This window comes from Pithys albifrons, chromosome 10 (genome assembly GCF_047495875.1).
Source record: "Pithys albifrons albifrons isolate INPA30051 chromosome 10, PitAlb_v1, whole genome shotgun sequence".
Taxonomy (NCBI): Eukaryota; Metazoa; Chordata; class Aves; order Passeriformes; family Thamnophilidae; genus Pithys; species Pithys albifrons.
This window is the reverse complement of record NC_092467.1, coordinates 32,073,815-32,094,671: the sequence shown is the minus strand read 5'-3', so window position 1 is coordinate 32,094,671 and position 20,857 is coordinate 32,073,815. Positions and strand designations below refer to the sequence as shown.

At 52.4% G+C, this 20,857-nt stretch overlaps 1 protein-coding gene across 2 annotated transcripts in view; it reads right to left on the bottom strand.

Moving 5' to 3' along the window:
• Positions 1 to 8,036: 8,036 nt before the first annotated feature.
• Positions 8,037 to 20,857, bottom strand: part of CACHD1 (cache domain containing 1) — a 108,908-nt gene continuing 96,087 nt past the window's right edge. For both annotated transcript variants that reach the window (XM_071565504.1, XM_071565505.1), the window contains 5 exons: positions 19,788 to 19,939; positions 18,749 to 18,910; positions 16,534 to 16,611; positions 14,438 to 14,539; positions 8,037 to 9,651 (listed from right to left, as the gene is read on the bottom strand). In XM_071565504.1, the coding sequence (XP_071421605.1) occupies positions 9,410 to 9,651; positions 14,438 to 14,539; positions 16,534 to 16,611; positions 18,749 to 18,910; positions 19,788 to 19,939 (736 nt within the window). In that variant the 3' untranslated portion in view covers positions 8,037 to 9,409. The remainder of the gene's footprint in view (positions 9,652 to 14,437; positions 14,540 to 16,533; positions 16,612 to 18,748; positions 18,911 to 19,787; positions 19,940 to 20,857) is intronic.

The following is a 20,857-nucleotide window of genomic DNA, read 5'->3' as shown; positions in this document are numbered from 1 at the left end:
TCACCTCCAGTCCGTTCAGAATCTCCAGGCTCCTTGGCATCCTCAGTCCCTCCATCACCTCTAATTGCTCCATCACCTCCAATTGCTCCATCATCTCCAGTCTCTCCATCACCTCCAGTCCCTCCATCACCTCCATCATCTCCAGTCCCTCCATCACCTCCAGTCTCCTTGGCATCCTCAGTCCCTCCATCACCACCAATCACTCCATCACCTCCAATTGCTCCATCATCTCCAGTCCCTCCATCATCTCCAGTCCCTCCATCACCTCCAGTCTCCTTGGCATCCTCAGTCCCTCCATCACCTCCAATTGCTCCATCACCTCCAGTCCCTCCATCACCTCCAATTGCTCCATCATCTCCATTCCCTCCTTCACCTCCAGTCCCTCCATAATCTCCACAGCCTCCGCCGGACCCGCTGCAGGATCTCCATGTCCCTGCTGTCCTGAGGAGCCCAGAGCTGGACCCAGCACTGCAGATGTGCCTCCAGGGGCTGGGCAGAGGGGCAGGATCTGCTCCCTGCCCTGCTGGCACTGCCCTTCCCAGTGCCCTCCAGGACTCTGCTGGCCTCCTTGGCCCCCAGGACACACTGCTGGTCAGGGACAGCTGGTTGTCCACCAGGACCTTCTCTGCATTCCAACCCCATGGTAATACATCTCCAGGTGGATTTTAGGGAGCAACTTGAGTGTTCTGGAGGAGTGTTGGGACTCTGTTATGAGGGGAATTGCCCAAGACCCATCCTGCTGGAGGCCAAAGCCAGGGCACTGTCCCTGTCCCTCATGAGGCTCAACATGGGTCACCTCACCCAGGAGGAGTTCCCCAAATCCCCATTGTCCCCTTCCATGGGCACTGATGATCCCAGAGAACCTGAAAAATAGGGATGTACAGCAAAACTGTAAATCAGTTGGGTTGGAGAAGACCTCTGAGGTCCTCCAGTCCAGCCTCAAGTCCCAAGAGAACCCCAGTGCTCCATCAGAGCTCAGTAGGCACAACGGCTCAAGGTGACCTTGTTCTAATTTTCTCTTCATCAGAAACCCACCAAACTAATTAAAATCCCTCCAAATTGGTAATCCTGGTGGCCAAAGTGCCCCTGGTGTGGCACAGGCACCACGTCCTGGGGTTGTGACTGACGAAAAGGAGCCCAGTGGTCCCAGAGGAGGACAACATTTCTGGGAATGACCCCAGTTCTCCTGTCCATGTCTGTCAACACATTCCACTCTGTTGGTCAGCACTGCCTTTAAAAAAATAAGAGGTTGTTGCCTTGGGAAAAAAAAAATCCCTTTCTCCTTCAGCAAAGCTCCTTTGCAACGGCATTTCCAACACAGCAAATTTAGCTCAGCCTTGTCAGCGTTGCTATAAAGGGAGGAAGAGTAATTCAAATATTTGCCTCCATTTTTAGACCACAAAGGACAAGCAAAAGGGAATCCAGACCTGAAAACCAGCAAGTCTTAAAAAGGAAATGGGGGAAAAAAAAAAAATCAGAGTTAAATTGGGGTTATGTGACGAAGTCCTTATCAAGAAAATCTAATTCTGAGGGATAATTCTTTAAAGTGCCTTTCCAAAGACAGGATTATCGGTTACAGATTAAAAAACTCCACCAAATAAATGTTTTTAGAAATTGCTTTCATCAAAGTTAAGACTCCAAAGTATCTTGGAAGTATCTTGGACCTTCATTGCTTCTAAAATGAATTTTAAAATTATTGAGCAAAGAATAATCGAGGTGTTTTTTGGTTTATTATTTAAAAAATGCTCGGCTGATGAACTTCTATTCAAGGGCTTCCTTTTCCCTGATTTTTTTTTAACAGGTTATGTTCCTCCTCCCTCATTATCTGCATTATTTTAATGAACTTTTGGAAATCAGGAGAGTGAAGGACACTTGGAAATAATTCCTGTGTTTGTCCCAGGAGAATTTGAGAACTGCCAAATGCAGCTTGTCCTGAACAACATCAGCTCCACCTTCCCACTTAAAGAAAAACCAGGAAAAATCATCACAAATTATTAGTGTGAGATCTGATATAAAGAGAATTTTGTATTCTGAGAAAATCAGATTTTCACAAGTCACTGTTCTTTGAGAATGGGACTGAAAAATAACTATATACTCAATTTTTTTTTTTCAAATTCAGGTGAAGATTTTAAGTTTAAAACTCTGAAACACCTTTGCCAGCACAAGCTGTGAGGGCTTCTTGAGTCCTGAGGATTTACAAAGTGATGCCAATAAAATTATCCTTGGAAAAGACAAAAGACTGTGAGGGAAAAGCCTGCTGGGAACTGCAGAAATTGATTTCTAACCAAGGGATGAAATGGAAGTTGGGATGGGACAAAGTGTCTCCTCAAACCTGTTTGAAGCTACTCATGGATTAAAGAATCATAGAATGGATTAGGTTGGAAAAGCCCTCCCAGATCATCAAGTCCAACCCTTGATCCAACCCCACTGTGATCACCAGCCCAGGGCACTGAGTGCCCTGGGCTGGTGATCACAGTGGGGTTGGATCAAGATGTGGTGGATTCTCACAGTAGGGTTGAATCAAGATGTGGATTCTCCCTCAGTGCCACATCCATAGAATCACAGAATGGATTGGGTTGGAAAAGCCCTCTGAGATCATCAAGTCCAACCCTTGGTCCAACTCCAGTCCCTTTACCAGATCATGGCACTCAGTGCCACGGCCAAGCTCAGCTGAAAAACCTCCAGGGATGGAGAATCCACCCCCTCTCTGGGCAGCCCATTCCAATCCCTGAGCACTCTCTCTGCAAAGAATTTCTTTCTGATCTCCAACTTCAATTTCCCCTGGCAGAGCTTGAGCCCATCGTGCCCCCTTGTCCTATTGCTGAGTGCCTGGGAGAAGAGACCAACCCCCACCTGGCCAGAACTTCCCTTCAGGCAGTTCCAGACAGTGCTGAGGTCACCTCTGAGCCTCCTCTTCTCCAGGCTGAACACCCCCAGCTCCCTCAGCCTCTCCCCACAGGGCTTGTGCTCCAGTCCCTTCTCCAGCCTCGTTGCTCTTCTCACTTGGGTTGGAAGAGACCTCGGAGATCATCAAGCCCAACCCTTGATCCAACCCCACTGTGATCACTGAGTGCCCTGGGCTGGTGATCACAGTAGGGTTGGATCAAGACATGGTGGATTCTCACTCAGTGCCACATCCACAGAATCACAGAATGGATTGGGTTGGAAGAGACCTCTGAGATCATCAAGCCCAACCCTTGATCCAACCCTACTGTGATCACCAGCCCAGGGCACAGAGTGTGGCACAGAGTGGGGCACAGAGTGCCCTGGGCTGGTGATCACAGTGGGGTTGGATCAAGACATGGTGGATTCTCTGTCCCTGGAGGTGTTTCAGAGGACACTCAGTGCCACATCCAGTCCCTTCTCCAGCCTCGTTGCTCTTCTCTGGCCCCGCTCCAGCCCCTCAATGTCCTTCCTGAGCTGAGGGGCCCAGAACTGAACACAACACTCAAGGTGTGGCCTCACCAGAGCTGAGCAAACTGTTCTTGATCCAGGCCAGGATCAAGGAAAAAAAAGCCCTTCTTAAATATGGAAAAAAACTTGATAAATATGGAAAAAACCTTGTTAAATATGGAAAAAACCTTGTTAAATATGAGAAAAACCTGGTTAAATATGGAAAAAAAACTTGTTGAATGTGGAAAAAAAGTTGTTAAATATGGAAAAATTGTTAAACATGGAAAAAAATTGTTAAATATGGGGAAAAAACCTTGTTAAATATGGGAATAAAAATGGTTAAATATGCAAAAAACCTTTTTAAATATGGAAAAAACTTGAATATGGAAAAACTTGTTAAATATGGAAAAAAATTATTAACTATGGAAAAAGCCGGTAAAATATGGAAAAACTCATTAAATTTTGGAAAAGTGGCCCATTGGGGGGGTCCTGCCCCATTTCATCACCTCTGAGTGCACTGGAACAGCTTTAAAATTCCAAAAATCCATCAGTGTTGGCCCAACTGGAAATACTTGGCAGTGGGAGCTGGTGGTTGAACTGGGGTGGCAGTGCCAGGATTGAGAGGAGGGACAGACACCAGTTTTGTAAGAATGTGGACACACCTCTGGGTCCTTTGTGGGACCAGGGACAGCACCCAGGGAAGGGCTGGAGCTGTGCCAGGGTAGGGACAGGGCACAGGGAATGGCTGGAGCTGTGCCAGTGCAGGGACAGCACCCAGGGAATGGCTGGAGCTGTGCCAGGGCAGGGACAGGGCACAGGGAATGGCTGGAGCTGTGACAGGGCAGGGACAGCACCCAGGGAATGGCTGGAGCTGTGCCAGGGCAGGGACAGGGCACAGGGAATGGCTGGAGCTGTGCCAGGGCAGGGACAGGGCACAGGGAATGGCTGGAGCTGTGCCAGGGCAGGGACAGGTTGGATCTCAGGGAAAGGTCCTTCCCCCAGAGGGTGGTGGGCACTGACCAGGCTCCCCAGGGCAGTGGGCACAGCCCCAAGGCTGCCAGAGCTCCAGGAGGGTTTGGATGCTGCTCTGGGGCACAGGGAGTGACTCCTGGGGATGGGCCTGGGCAGGGCTGAGGGTTGGACTGGATGGTCCTGGTGGGTCCCTTCCAGCTCAGCATGTCCTGGGACTCTGTACCTTTTCTCACTCAAACCCCTTGTGCAAAGTGCCCTCTTGCCAGTTCTGGAGGCCCAGGTTGTTCTCTTTGTCCTTGGAGCAGCTGTTGTGCTCCTGCCAGGTCAGGGATGGGGTGGAAGGTCCCTGCACTGGCTTTTTGGCCAAGTTTCCCCTCCCTTCTCTCCCTCCTGTTGTCCCATGGGATCAATCACAGCAGAGATCACTTGCTGCAGGAACCTGGTGGGATTGCCAGTGCCAGCTCCAAGCATGCCCAACAGACCTGGATTGTCCCTGCTGGCTCCAGCTCCACAGAGTGCTCCCATCCATCCATCCATCCATCCATCCATCCATCCATCCATCCATCCATCCATCCATCCATCCTTCCTTCCATCCATCCCTCCGTCCCTCCATCCCTCCCTCCACCCATCCATCCATCCATCCATCCTTCCATCCATCCATCCCTCCGTCCCTCCCTCCACCCATCCATCCATCCATCCATCCATCCATCCATCCATCCATCCATCCATCCATCCATCCCTCCCTCCACCCATCCATCCTTCCATCCACCCACCCATCCATCTGTCCATCCATCCATCCGTCCATCCATCCACCCTTCCTTCCATCCATCCATCCACCCATCCACCCTTCCTTCCATCCATCCATCCATCCATCCTTCCCTCCCTCCCTCTCTCCATCCATCCATCCATCCATCCATCCATCCATCCATCCATCCATCCATCCATCCATCCATCCATCCATCCTTCCCTCCATCCATCCATCCATCCATCCATCCATCCATCCATCCTTCCCTCCCTCCATCCATCCATCCATCCATCCATCCATCCACCAAGCAAACCACCCCAGGGGTTACACTGAATTTTTCCACAGCATTCAGAAGGGGCCACTCCGTGAGCTGAAGGGGGAACTTCCAGATTTAAGACCTTCCACCTCTGCCATCAAATTCCTTCTCAAGCCATTCCTGTTCCACAGTGGTGTCCGCTGCTCCACGGGCTCTTCTCCCCAGGTGGAGCTGGCAGTGCCCTGCATAGGCTCTGGCACCCCCAGCAGTCGTGGTTGGCACCTCCCTGAGGAGGCAGCGCTTGGAGGACTCCACTCTTGGACCTGAGTGTTGAAATTCCACAGCCTTGGCTGCAGGAACACCAGCCCTTCTGGGCCAAGGTCCTCCTGGGACTCACTTTGGAGCACAAAGCTGAGAAAATCACGACCTCTCATCGCACCAGAAGCTGCAAAAAAAGGACTTGTGAAACATTCCATGGCACTTGGGCTCCTTCCCCCCAGTCTGGGGGCCTGGCAAAGGGGGTTTGTGCAGCACAACAAACTGGTCACCCAATTAACTGCTGTGGGGATTAATATTCCAAACATCACCGAGAGCTCCTTGGAAAATCCCAGCCAGAGCTGGAATTCTCTTTTATAAAGAAATGAAATGGGTAACCAAGAGCTGTGACTGCTGCAAATTAATCTCTGCACTTGCAAACAGCCTTTTGGATTACCTGAATTCTCTTTATTTCATCCAGGACTTCTGCAGCCTCTTTTTTTTCCTCCCTTTTCCATATTTGCTGCCAGTTTACTCCCATATTTTGTGCTCTGATTAATTCACTCTCTCCTCATCCCCATTTCTGGGTCACTTTAGAGAACAAAGCCTTGGACAGCTGGAGATCTCCTTTTGCCCAGTTATAGTCACAGCTCCTGAACCTCTCAAGAATCCTCACCCATCCTCTCCCTCCTTGCCAAGGCCAAGGATAAAGAGAATATTTCATGGCTTAAGTGGCCTTATAAAATGTTCACAAGGAAAATTGGAACAGACTTGTCTTTCCAAACCACACTTTTGATCCAGGCCATGACATAAACAAATAAAAAATGATCCCAAGTGATCAAACCCCCTCAACCCCTTCCCAAGCAATAATTCTGGCCATGGAAACAGTGGACAGGCAGCACTTGGATATGGGAAAAACCAACAGACTGAAAGCTTTGGGTGCCTTTAGTGAAGACAAACCAAAGTTTGTCCTCGATTCTAAAGAACTCTGGTTTGGTTTTTTTTTCTAGAAGAATGAAAGAAAACCTGCAGGAAACGAATGCAACTCTGGGGCAGAAATGGAGTAAGTGGAAAATGAGTGGTTATAAAATCTTAATGGTTCCAGGGAAGGAGGAGATGGGGTTTAATTGCCTGGTTTATGGTCAGCACAGTAAAACAATGATGGGGAGGGAAGGCCATGGCAGCAACACGGGCAATAACCATGGAGAGCTTCATGCAGCTTCTTACAAACCTTAATTACAGCCATTATCTGGTGAGGCTTTAAATGAGCAATCCTGTCTCTCCCAGCATTCCATCTCTTCCTGCTGGGACAAGGTCAGCTGTGGGCATTGGGAACTGGGAGCTGCCACACCTCAGTAATTCCTCCTTACCAGCAAGAGCTTTGGCTCCTCTCAGCCCTCCAGGTGCCACCAGGGCTGTCCAGACCCCTCAGCTGGTGTGGCCCAGAGGAGAAGTGGCCAAGCAGCAGCTCTAGAAAAGCTCTGAAGGCAAAAACAAGAGGGGTTTGATTGCTGTGAGTCCCAGAGGTTCTGCAACCTGCTGCTTTCAGAGCCCCTGCAAGCACCTTCTGCTGGCCTGGAATGGAAGAACCACCAAAAACCATCTCCACTGACACAGGATTAGAATCAGAGAATCAGAGAATCAATTGGGTTGGAAAAGACCTCCAAGATCATCAAGTCCAACCCTTGGTCCAACTCCAGTCCCTTTACCAGATCATGGCACTCAGTGCCACGGCCAAACTTCATTCAAACTCTTATAAAAACTCACAAACTGGTGAACAGTTTCCATGCTGAAAACAACTCCCCTTCATGCCTAAAGATTCTTTCTGCACCCTGGCTGTGCTTGTTGTTCTTTGTGTAGCAGCAAGATCCAAATCCTGCCTTTTCTCCTGAAGGCAAAGCTGATGGAACAGCCACTTGGTCTGTTCTCCACCATCCAGCCTGATCCTGGACACAACAGGAGGAATTCCAGCCAGAGATGGACACCCAGGGCATGGGATGCAGAGCTCTGGGAGAACAAAGCAGAGCTCAACAAAGCAGAGCTCAACAAAGCAGAGCTCAACAAAGCAGAGCTCAACAAATCCCTGCAGCACAAAGCCTGTCCCAAATCCCCCCCCAAACACAGCACAAAAGGCAAACCCACAGTTTGCAGGAGCAAAGAAAACCCTGAAATTCTTGGCTTTGGTGGCTGAGCACTTCCAGAAAGGTTCATGTCCCAAATAAATGACCAACAGGCTAACAAAAAAAAAAAAGGCTCTAAAACTTAGATGAATATTGTCATTTATATGTAAAGTTTAGATCTCTCAAGGCTGTTGCTAAAAGTAGAAGAACCTGAGTGGATTTTCAGTCCTGTTACAGCATTTTTGCAGCCACAAAAGGTAACTGGGCCAGAATCATTTCCACTTATCCACAGATCTCTATTTATATACAGTTTATTTCACTAGAGATTTTTAATTTTATACATAGTATAAAGGGCTATCCTGGTATCACACATATAGTTATTTTACTGTACTGTTTAAGAACCAATTTTTTTACATAATACAGTATGAAGTACCATATTCATTAAAACAAGTGATTTCCTTTTTTTTTTTTTTTAAAAAAAACCCCTACATATAACTGGATGTTTATCATAATGCACAGTGCAAGAATGGGTTTCTATCCTCGTAATCACAACATGTGAATCTCAAATACAACACTGTGAGTTCAGACTAACCCATGGTTATGATGCCCTGTGTTGCAGACACTCAGAAATCTGGGCCTGAATTCCCAGACAAACAGCAGCAGCTTCTCAGGATGATTTCAAGGTTTCTTCCACAGTAAAGCCCAGTTTTAAAAAAAACAAAACACTGGTTTGTCCCTACTCCTGGTTCTCCACAGTGTCCTAAAGAAAGAGGGGAATGGCACAGATTCCAGCTGGGATTATCTGGTAACTAAATTCTTTATCACTTCCACACGGGAATCCTTTCAGGATGATCAGAGAGGTAAAGCTGGAGAGGTTTCTGGGTAGAACCCTCAGCATTTCCATAACAGAGGGCAGGATTTCTCCCCTGCCAATGGGAAGACAATACTGTAAGACAGATCAGGTTGGGATATTTCCAGAAAACCACTGTGGAAAAGAAAGCATTCCCAATGTAAACAGCGAGGCAGAAAGGACTTCTTCATTTTCCCTTTGCAGAGTGGGGCACTGGGTGACCATCAGCTAACAAGGACCAGATGTGCCTCCCTTGAAGAGCCACCTCACCAGCACAGGATGCACGTGGTGCTCCTGGAGAATTGCCAACGGGTTTCCTTCTCCCCTCCCTCCCTCCCCCTGAAGTTTTCCAAGTTCAATAAATAGTAGAAAAATAATCCTTTACTTAAAAATCTTGAGATGCATTGTCTGTCCCAGGTTCCATCCAGCAAAGTGGGAGCAGGGACCTTGCCAGGGGGAGAGGAACCAGCAGCTTTGCCCCCTCCCTGCTCTGCCTGGCACTTCTGCAGCCTTCAGCATCACATCTCTGCTCTTCCAGTTAAGGAAACTGAATCATCTCTGGCTCTTTTCAGCCCTGTCTCTCCCTCTGTCTCCTCTTGGCTCGGCACGAGCTCCAGCTGCTGTACAAACTCACTCCTGCAGGGAGGGAGGGAGACCCAACGCTCCTCCTGCTCCATCCATTCCACCCCACCCAACGCTGGGGCAGGTCCATCCATCAAGAGGTGTCTCCAGCTCCGAGCCAAGCTCACATTGCCAACCCCGTAAGGCTCTGCTGGCTCAGCCCCCGGGACGGGCACGAGGCGGTGCCAGGGCGGCCGTCAGCACTCGGCGTCGGCGCTGTGCACGGTGACGGCGGCCTGCAGGTGGTGGCTGTGCTGGCCCAGGGCTGGGTGGTGCAGACGGTAGTGCTGGAACTTGTGGCTCAGCAGGGCAGCAGTTTGGGGGGGGGTGTCCAGCTCCAGCTCCTCGTCGTGGGCACCAACGTCCACTCCGGCCGCCAGCGGCTCGTTGGTGCCCGGCGGGTTCTCGCTGTCCTCCTGAGGGCTCATGGTGCTGTACCCTGGGGAGAGACAGGAGGGCTCAGGGGGGAAATCCTCCAGGCTGATGGGAGGAGTCAGGCACAGAGTGTTTTACAGAGAGAATAAAGTGATTTTCTTTAATTGGCCCGAGGGCTGGGACCTGGTGCTGGCTGTGTGCCCACAGTGGGGCAGCTCCTGCCCACCAATCCCACAGGCTGGAATGCTCTCCAAGCCCTCTCTGCTCTCACATTCCCAGCCCCACACACACAACTCTTGGCCCAAATCAGATGCTGGTGCATAATTAACACAGAAAACCCCTCCTTTAAATCAGCTGCAAACAAACAAAAAAAGGCTGAAATATTCACAACAAAACCATCCTGAGGAGCCCCAAACGCTCCTGAATCAGCCAATCCCTGAAGGGGCTGCCCATTTGCTGGGGATTTATGCTCCCAGTTGGGGTGGGAAACACCAACATCCCCCTCAAATCCAAAGGGTGGAATCAGAAGCCACAAGTGTTTGATGTGGTTGGTTGTCCCAGTTCAGCAGGTGGGCCCAGTTTATCCCAGTTTGGGTGTGACCAAAGCTGGGCATTCCAAACCCTCTGGGCCATTGCCCAGCAACTGTTCCCAAGGGCCCATTGGCAGCAGCTGCCCAGGGCACAGCTGAGCCCTCAGGCTGGGAGCTGGCTGGGAAAGAAGCCTGGCAGAGGAGCTGGGAGAACTGCCCTGCAGGGACTCCTTGGCACCTCCACACCCACCTGAGGGCTCAGCTCTGCCCATGGGCCAGCAACGAGTCCAAAATCCCCCCTGACTGCCAGAGTCAGATCCCCCAGGGTGGAACTCCCTGCCCTGGGGGAGGCACTGGGGGCTCCCACCCAAACCTGAGGGGACACAATCTTGGGCTTTGGGGACCTCTGGGACCACTCATTGGATCCAGAGGAGCAGACCCTGGCCAGGAGGAGCCCACCACTCTCCACCAGACTGTGCCATCATCTGCACTAACAGGTTTGTCCCTTCCTTTTCCTTTGGACTCGAGGGCACCACGTGGGGCTCAGCACAGGGGCCACCAAACCCCCCTGTGTTTGTGCCCCAGGGGGTGGGTTACACTGCTGGGCTTGGGGGTTAAACCCAATTTCTCTTTGTGCCATGGCATTTCTTGGAATATTGTTATTAAATTATAACTCTTAGAATCTCTTTTGTGCTGGGTTTGTTTCTCCTGTTTACCTTTAAACCAGCACAACAGGAAAAGGGAAACCCCCAAGAAACTTGTCCTGTCCCATAAGACCATAAGGGATCTCTTTCCCTCCCACCACCTTTGGTTATAAACTGGGGTCTGCACCAACCACCCCAAAGAGGAACAGGAACCCCGAGTTCAGCAGTTTGGTACAGCAGAATTGCTGGCACTGATCTTAAATCCAAAACATAAGATACCACCCAAAGAGAATCTGTTAAGCTGCTCCTTGGTTTTTTAAAGAAACAAGGATAGGTGGGATCCACTCCCACATGCCTCTACTCCTTCCATCTCCATCTTTCCTGGGAAGGATCACCAGTTATTCTGTTTGGAAGCAGCAAAATTTCTCCACTTTGTCACATTTTATAATCTGAGTATTTAATTTTTCAAAGGGTGAGAGCACCTTTCACCTGTGAGAGGGTCTGTTTGCAAGAACCAAGCACGTGTTTTTAATGCTGCTGAGCTTTCCATACTTCAGGAAATCTCTGGAATCCTCCTGGGAAGGGTTACACACACTAAGCCAGACTGAACTGACACTTCCAGGTGAACTCCTGCACGTGCTGCAATTAACTCAGGGCTCTCTTCTGGCTCAAATATCTCTCACTGAGTCTGAGAAGTTCAAAAGCCAGATCAGGAGTGAAGAGACATCACATTCCCTGGGATATCCTAAGGAAAAGATGCCACTGGGAAAGCAGCTAACAGTTAACCCTGGCCCCTGGAGAGGTTCTGTCCCTTCCCTTTGAAGAAGGTGCTCCCAGTTCCAGGGGGATGTGGGTTTATCACCAAAACCAGTATTCCCACCCAGACCCAGCCTGCAGTCCAAACAAACCCACCTCAGTCTCCTGAAATGCAATTAAAAAAAAATACATCTTGCTTTAATTAAGAAAATAACCCTTCTCCAAAACTTGGGCTGAAGGCTGAGGAACACCCCCCCTGGTGCTGCTGAGCATCCCAGGGAGGTTTTCAGCTGGAGACACCTCCAAGGGTGTTAAAAATAGCAAGCTGAGCACCCAGAGCTGGCCCTCTGAGTGAGTCAGGGCTTCTGAGGGGCAGGGAGGAACTGGGCAAGGAGACTGGGCAGCCCTTGGAAGGAAGATGGAATTACAGAGGCTAAAAATAGGGGTGCCCATTTCAGCTGGAGGTGGACAATTCCCCTGCTGACCCTGAGAGGAGCACCAAAGGATGGGAAGAACTTCCCAGGGCTGCAGGAGACAGAGCAGAGGGAGCATTAATCTGGCAGATCTGCCTCAGCCCAGGTAAGCTGCCCCCAAATCCAGGGTAATTCCTCCTGCAGCAAGATTGTCTCGCAGACATCTGTTCCTCCACATTCCAAGGCTTTGGCCTTTGGATTTCCTGTCCCTCAGCAATTCCATTAGTGCAGCCACTGGTTAATACTGGCAGAAGGTCTGTTGTAGCAGAGCCAGCCCCTGTGGCTCCCAGCTTGAGGTGACAGCTGGGCAGACTTGGCTAACCCTCCTCTTAACTTCTGTTAAGCCTCCTCATGAGTCACCAGCATTGCACCTTCCAAGAGCTTTGCACATTTAAGGAGACTCAGGGCATGAGAGATGTCCTCAAACTGCCTGAGCCTCATTAGGGCATCAGAGATGTCCTCAAACTGCCTGAACCTCATGGTGAGCAGTATTTGCTTAAAGGTCCTGGAAGATCTTAGAACCATGGAATGGTCTGGGTTGGGAGGGACATTAAAGCCCACTCAGTGCCACCCCCTGCCATGGGCACGGACACCTCCCACCAGCCCAGGTTGCTCCAAGCCCTGTCACACCTGGCCTGGGACACTTGCAGGGATGGGGCAGCCACAGCTTCTCTGGGCAACCTGTGCCAGGGCCTGCCCACCCTCACAGGGAAGAATTTCTTCCTGACATCTAATCTAAACCTCCCCTCAGTCAGTTTGAAGCCATTCCCCTTGTCCTGTCACTCCAGTCCCTGATGAAGGTCCTCTCTGCAGTTCCCTGGAGCCCCTTCAGACACTGAAAGGTGCTCTGAGGTCTCCACACAACCTTCTCATCTCCAGCCTGAGCAGCCCCAACTCTCCCAGCCTGTCTCCATACGGGAAGTGCTCCAGTCCCCTCAGCAACTTCGTGGCCTCCTCTGGACTTGCCCCAACAGTTCCATGCCCTCCTTGTGCTGGTGTTGTCTGTGATGGCACAGACTGAACGTGTGACAGGCTGAGGAGGCACCTGGCACTTGGCCTAAATCCACACTTAGTCCAGCCCAGGAGATGCAGGTACCCAGCACGTGCTGCTGCTGTGGAAGATGGACATGGCAAGTCAGGGAAGAGCTGGAGGATCCTGACTTCATTGCAAGGGGTTTGCTTTCTCCTGTGAAGCAGGAGAGGTCCCTTTTCTCAACAGGATGTTCATGTGGTGAGGGCTGGTGATGGAAGGAGTGTGGTACCTGTCAGTGAATTCACCCAGTGCACCTGGGAGACCCAACACCAGATGAGGAGCATGTTTAGCTGCTGCTGTGCCACCACTCACTGCCAGAACCTCTGCCAGTCCCTCACTGGGCAGGATCATCTGCCACTGGGTGTCACAGAATCCAGAATGTGCTGAGTTGGAAGGGACCCATCAGGACCATCAGTCCAACCCTCAGCCCTGCCCAGGCCCATCCCCAGGAGTCACTCCCTGTGCCCCAGAGCAGCATCCAAACCCTCCTGGAGCTCTGGCAGCCTTGGGGCTGTGCCCACTGCCCTGGGGGGCCTGGGCAGTGCCCACCACCCTCTGGGGGAAGGACCTTTCCCTGAGATCCAACCTGACCCTGTCCTGGCACAGCTCCAGCCATTCCCTGTGCCCTGTCCCTGCCCTGGCACAGCTCCAGCCATTCCCTGTGCCCTGTCCCTGCCCTGTCACAGCTCCAGCCATTCCCTGGGTGCTGTCCCTGCCCTGACACAGCTCCAGCCATGCCCTGTGCCCTGTCCCTGCCCTGGCACAGCTCCAGCCATTCCCTGGGTGCTGTCCCTGCCCTGACACAGCTCCAGCCATTCCCTGGGTGCTGTCCCTGCCCTGGCACAGCTCCAGCCATTCCCTGTGCCCTGTCCCTGCCCTGGCACAGCTCCAGCCATTCCCTGGGTGCTGTCCCTGCCCTGGCACAGCTCCAGCCATTCCCTGTGCCCTGTCCCTGCCCTGGCACAGCTCCAGCCATTCCCTGTGCCCTGTCCCTGCCCTGGTACAGCTCCAGCCATTCCCTGTGCCCTGTCCCTGCCCTGGCACAGCTCCAGCCATTCCCTGTGCCCTGTCCCTGCCCTGGCACAGCTCCAGCCATTCCCTGTGCCCTGTCCCTGCCCTGGCACAGCTCCAGCCATTCCCTGTGCCCTGTCCCTGCCCTGGCACAGCTCCAGTCCTGTCAGGAAAGTGAAGAGATCAGTGCCAGCCCCTCTGCTGCCCCTCCTGAGGATGCTGAAGCCCCCAGTGAGCTCCCCCTCAGTCCCCTCTTCTCCAGCCTGAACAACCCCCAACCGCTCAACCACGAACCACCAAGGGCGCAAAGCTTCTCCTTTGGCTGGAATTCTGGTGCCACGTGGCAGAGCCCCGAAGGGCCCCAGGTGCCCCCAGGGAGGGCGGAGGGGCTGCAGGCACTCACCGTGGTCGCTCTCGGTGCCCGAGCGGCCCCAGTAGCGGCGGCGGCGCTCGGGGCTGTGGGCGTGGCGCTCGATCACGGCCGCGATGAACCGCGTGTTGCTGACTGGGGAGACACAAACAGGGGGGTCAGCACAGGGATCCACCCACACACCCACCCACCCACCCACTGCAGGGCACAGCAGGGCAGGGAACAGGCTGCCTGCAGCTGGTCCTTCTCCAGGACTTGTTAGAAGAAACACAGAACATGCTGAGCTGGAAGGACACAGAGGGATCATTCAGTCCCGTCCCCAGGAGTCACTCCCTGTGCCCCAGAGGATCATCCAAACCCTCCTGGAGCTCTGGCAGCCTTGGGGCTGTGCCCACAATCCCACCCTGTGCCCCAGAGCATCATCCAAACCCTCCTGGAGCTCTGGCAGCCTTGGGGCTGTGCCCACAATCCCACCCTGTGCCCCAGAGGATCATCCAAACCCTCCTGGAGCTCTGGCAGCCTTGGGGCTGTGCCCACAATCCCACCCTGTGCCCCAGAGCATCATCCAAACCCTCCTGGAGCTCTGGCAGCCTTGGGGCTGTGCCCACTGCCCTGGGGAGCCTGGGCAGTGCCCACCACCCTCTGGGGGAAGGACCTTTCCCTGAGATCCAACCTGTCCCTCCCCTGGCACAGCTCCAGCCATTCCCTGTGCCCTGTCCCTGTCCTGGCACAGCTCCAGCCATTCCCTGTGCCCTGTCCCTGTCCTGGCACAGCTCCAGCCATTCCCTGTGCCCTGTCCCTGTCCTGGCACAGCTCCAGCCATTCCCTGGGTGCTGTCCCTGCCCTGGCACAGCTCCAGCCATTCCCTGGGTGCTGTCCCTGCCCTGACACAGCTCCAGCCATTCCCTGTGCCCTGTCCCTGCCCTGCCACAGCTCCAGCCATGCCCTGGGGGCTGTCCCTGCCCTGCCACAGCTCCAGCCATGCCCTGGGTGCTGTCCCTGCCCTGGTACAGCTCCAGCCATTCCCTGTGCCCTGTCCCTGCCCTGGCACAGCTCCAGCCATTCCCTGTGCCCTGTCCATGCCCTGCCACAGCTCCAAACATTCCCTGTGCCCTGTCCATGCCCTGGCACAGCTCCAGCCATTCCCCGGGTGCTGTCCCCAGTCACTGACAGAGGAGGAGTAAAGAGGTGCTGTTTAAACGGGGAATACTCAAGATCCAATCAAACTCACCCACCTTGGATTAAGAGAATTCAGAATTATTGTGCCAGTGCTGAAGAACCTGGGGCAGCACTGAAAGCTCATCCACCTTGGATTAAGAGAATTCAGAATTATTGTGCCAGTGCTGAAAGACCTGGGGCAGCACTGAAAGCTGACTCAGAACAAAACTGAGAAGGACATGGAGAAGCAGTGGATGGAAGCCATGAAGCTCAGATAGGCTTGTTTTTCCATCTCTGAGTGTTGACACAGTTTCAAGTCTTGAGTATTGTTTTACTGAGGGCCCAGAGACAGGGGCCTGGAGCTCTCCTGGAGTTTTAGTGCCCCAGCTCATCTTACAGCACACCAGGATCATGCCAAGTGCCATTCTGGCTGAATGGCACAGAGCTTTGGGCACCCCAAAGCAACGCAGAGAAGATTTACTGCCACGTTTGTTGGCCAGTCTTGGCTCTGCTTTCCAAGGCTGAAGAAGGGGAGGAGTTTTCCATGCCCTGTGCAGTCCCAGGGGCAATTTTTAAGCTGACCAGAGGAATTTCTGGAAGTGATCATGCCCTGGGGGTGTAAGGGGAAAAACTCCTCACAGAATTCCAGACTATTCTGAGCTGGAAGGGACCCACAAGAACCACTGAGTCCAACTCTTAAGTTAATGGCCCACAGAGGGGATTGAACCCATGACCTTGGCATTATTACAAGTTTTATCCTCCACACATAACAGAGGAGGATTAAAAACCTCTTTTAAAAGTGAAAAATGTCATTTTTGAGCACGAGGCTAAAGGTGCACTGGATGTTCCAGTCCGAGTTCTGGCTCAGCACAGGGTTCTCCTCACTCAACTTTTAACTGCAGAGCACTCCCAAGGAAATGGCTGACTGGATGGAACAGTTGGTTGCAGCACAGTTGGGGGGTGGTACTCACTGATTCCTCTGTCTTCATGGCTGTCATCGTCCCTCTCGTCCCTGTCATTGTCCAGGTTCGACATCCGCACCGACATCTCTGCACAGCGTCACAAACACAGAAATGCAACAGTGAGAGGAGGACTTGGCACCATCTCACTGCCAGCTCTGACCCCAGCAAGAGTGGGAGCACGTTGTGGGAAGGGATGGTCTGAGCTGGGAGGCTCTTCTTCCACCACAGAAGGGGCTGGGAATAGCAGGGAAGTGCCACAGCCCACAGTCCCCCTGAGAGGGACCAGCTCTGGAGATCTGGAGAAGGTGATCTCGTTTAAAATATTGAGGTAACTAGCCCTGATCACACATAGAATCACAGGATAGTCTGGGGTGGGAGGGACCTTTAAGATCACCTCATTCCACTCCCTGCCATGGGCTGGGACACCTCCCACTAGCCCAGAGTGCTCCAAGCCCCATCTAACCTGCCCTTGGACACTTCCAGGGAGGTGTTTTTCCCTCTGTATCTTTATCTCTCCACCAGCATTCCTTTCTCCCAACACAGTTTTGTCTCTCAGACCTCAATGCTTTTCCCCAACTATGCACAGACATTCCATGAGCATCACATGGACCAGAAGCAGGAAACACAAGTTAAAAACAGACACATCTCAAGCAAAGGGGTGTGAGAACTTCAGCACACCCCAAAGCAGCACTGCTGGGCCAATGTGTTAGTTTTATCACAGAATCATAGAATGGATTGGGTTGGAAAAGCCCTCTGAGATCATCAAGTCCAACCCTTGGTCCAACTCCAGCCCATTTACCAGATCATGGCACTCAGTGCCACGGCCAAGCTCAGTGTTTAGCAGTGTCTGAGCTGCTCAACCCAAGACAGCCAAATAAACGTGTGCAATGGCTCTGCTGGGCCAAGGGACAGAGGGCTGGGGAGCTGCACCAGCCTTTGAGCTCTGCAAGAAGCTGAACTTCGTGGCTCTGAGCAGTGATGTGTGTTGAAGGCTTTGGGCAGACCTCTTGGGCAGCAGCAGGTCTGGCTGCACCCAGGAGAGGGCAGCAACACAGCACGGCTTCTCTATGGGAAACATCCACACAAAGCCAAGCAAAGAGCTCCGGGACTGCCTCAGAATCACAGAATCAGTTGGGTTGGAAGAGACCTCTGAGATCAGCAAGACCAAACCTTGATCCAACCCCACTCTGTGCCCTGGGCTGGTGACCACAGTGGGGTTGGATCAAGACGTGGTGGATTCTCACTCGGTGCCACATCCAGTCTCCTCTTAAACACCTCCAGGGATGGAGAATCCACTCCCTCTCTGGGCAGCCATTCCAATCCCTGAGCACTCTCTCTGCAAAGAATTTCTGTCTGATATCCAACCCAAACCTCCCCTGGCAGAGCTTGAGCTGTGCCCTCTTGTCCTACTGTTGGTTGTCTGGGAGAAGAGACCAACCCACCCCTGGGTCCAACATCCCTTCAGGGAGTTCCAGACAGTGCTGAGGTCCCCCCTGAGCCTCCTCTTCTCCAGGCTGAACACCCCCAGCTCCCTCAGCCTCTCCCCACAGGGCTTGTGCTCCAGTCCCTTCTCCAGCCTCGTTGCTCTTCTCAGTTGGGTTGGAAGAGACCTCTGAGATCATCAACTCCAACCCTCGATCCAACCCCACTGTGATCACCAGACCAGGGCACAGAGTGGGGTACTCAGTGCCCTGGGCTGGTGATCACAGTAGGGTTGGATCAAGACATGGTGGATTCTCTGTCCCTGGAGATGTTTAAGAGGACACTCAGTGCCACCTCCAGTCCCTTCTCCAGCCTCGTTGCTCTTCTCTGGCCCCGCTCCAGCCCCTCAATGTCCTTCCTGAGCTGAGGGGCCCAGAACTGAACACAACACTCAAGGTGTGGCCTCCCCAAGGCAGAGTCCAGGGGAAGGGTCACTGCCCTGGCCCTGCTGGCCACGCTAGTTTGGATCCAGGCCAGGATCCCATTGGCCTTCTTGGCCACCTGGGCACACTGGTGGCTCCTGTTGAGCTTCCTGTCCCTCAATCCCCCCAGGTCCCTCTGCCTGGCTGCTCTCCAGCCACTCTGTGCCCAGCCTGGAGCTCTGCAGGGCTTGGGGTGGCCAAAGGGCAGGACCTACACTTGGCCTTGGTGAACCTCATCCCGTTGCCTTCTGGGGTTGGTTTTGGTCGTGCTGGGCTCTCCGTGCCCCCCAGCACTCTGGGGGTGCCCCCTGGGCACTCACCCTGGGCAGCCAGCGGGGACATGTGCTGGTGGCTGCGGCGGTGGATCTGGTGCCGATACGCGTACACGGCCAGCACCAGCACCATGATGCAGCCCATGATGCCTCCGGCCACGGGGCCCACCGGGGCGCTCTTGATCATGTTCAGGGTGATGACTTCATCTCCTGGAGCAAACAGAGAGAAAAGCCCACCATGAGTGCTCTGCACACAGGCTGAAATCAGCAGCATGGAAGATGAGAGGAGCTCTCAAAGGTTTTCTAGGTGGCCTGTCTGGACACACTTGGAGTAGGAGAAGAAATCCAGAAAAGGCACATCTTAAAGGAATCACAGAATGAACTGGGTTGGGAAAGACCTCTGAGATCATCAAGTCCAACCCTTGATCCAATCCCACTGTGATCACCAGCCCAGGGCACTGAGTGCCCTGGGCTGGTGATCACAGTGGGGTTGGATCAAGATGTGATGGATTCTCACTCAGTGCCCTGGGCTGGTGATCACAGTGGGGTTGGATCAAGATGTGATGGATTCTCACTCAGTGCCACATCCATAAAATCACAGAATCGTAGAATGGATTGGGTTGGAAAAGCCCTTCGAGATCATCAAGTCCAACCCTTGATCCAACTCCAGTGGGATCACCAGATCATGGCACTCAGTGCCACATCCAGTCTCACCTTAAACACCTCCAGGGATGGAGAATCCACCCCCTCTCTGGGCAGCCCATTCCAAAGCCTGAGCACTCTCTCTGTGAAGAATTTCCTTCTGATATCCAACCCAAACCTCCCCTGGCAGAGCTTAAGCCCATTGCCTCTTGTTTTACTTGCCTGGGAGAAGACACCAACCCCCACCAGGGGTTGTCCCAAAGACAGAAACCTACAGCTACACACCAGTATTTTCAAAAATGTAATACCCACAGCAGACCTGATGCTACTTCTTTACTGCTTGATGCATCTGTCACTACCCTGAGTGATAAATGTCACGTGAAACATCTTCTGGCAGTGGCAGAGCATGGCATGGACTCCAAATTGCTCAGCAGGGTTGACTTACCTATTGCTCCCAAATCATCCACATATGGGCTCTTGGCTCCCACGATGCCACCAAAACATTCCTTTTGAGGAGCACAGTAGGACTTGTCCAGATGGGTCTTCCCATCGCTGTCCACCATACACCACTCACAGTCCAACACTCCAAAGCAATCCCTGGGCATGAAAAAGCAAAAAGGCACAGTCACCTTCCAAAGCAATCCCTGGGCATGAAAAAGCAAAAAGGCACAGTCACCTTCCAGGTCAACACTCCAGAGCAATCCCTGGTGATGCCGAAAGGGTTTTTGTTCTGATTTTCACATTTTGTAGAGTTTAGGAGCACAGTAGTTGTAGATTTTTAGAGGGTTAATATTTCTAACAGTTTCAGTTTAATGCCTTTCTATCACTACCCCTGTCCCAGAACAGGGAGCTCAAATTCCTTTAGTTAATTAATCTTGTTTAGACTCCTTTCCAAGGTAGAGCTGAAGGATATCAGAAGGCCCACAGAATGAAACATAAACACAGGTCAGAGTGACCCAAAAGCCAGAACTGGATGAACTCCAAGAGACCTTTGTGTGCCCGAGGAAGAGGAGCTGATGAAGACAGAGGGTCTTGATGACCCCAGACCCAATTCCAGGGGGTTGGACCAAGAGTGGGACCAGGGCTGGACTGGGAAATGTGTAAAGCAATGATTGAAGGGATCTTATTATAAAAGCCATGGAAACAAGAACTGAGGCACATGGATGTCATCCTGTATTCCTGTGGGCTGTAGGCCCTGTGTTATTAAAGGACCTTTACTTTTTATCTTACCCTGCACTAACGTGCTCAGAGTCCTGTTTTTGGGGGGAAGGGTCATTCATGGCATCACTGGGCATGAAAAAGCAAAGAAGGCACAGTCACCTTCCAAAGCACTCCCTGGGCATGAAGCACCGAAGAAGGCACAGTCACCTTCCAGTCCAACACTCCAAAGCACTTCCTGGGCATGAAAACCCAAAGAAGGCACAGTCACCTTCCAGGTCAACACTCCAAAGCACTTCCTGGGCATGAAAACCCAAAGAAGGCACAGTCACCTTCCAAAGCACTTCCTGGGCATGA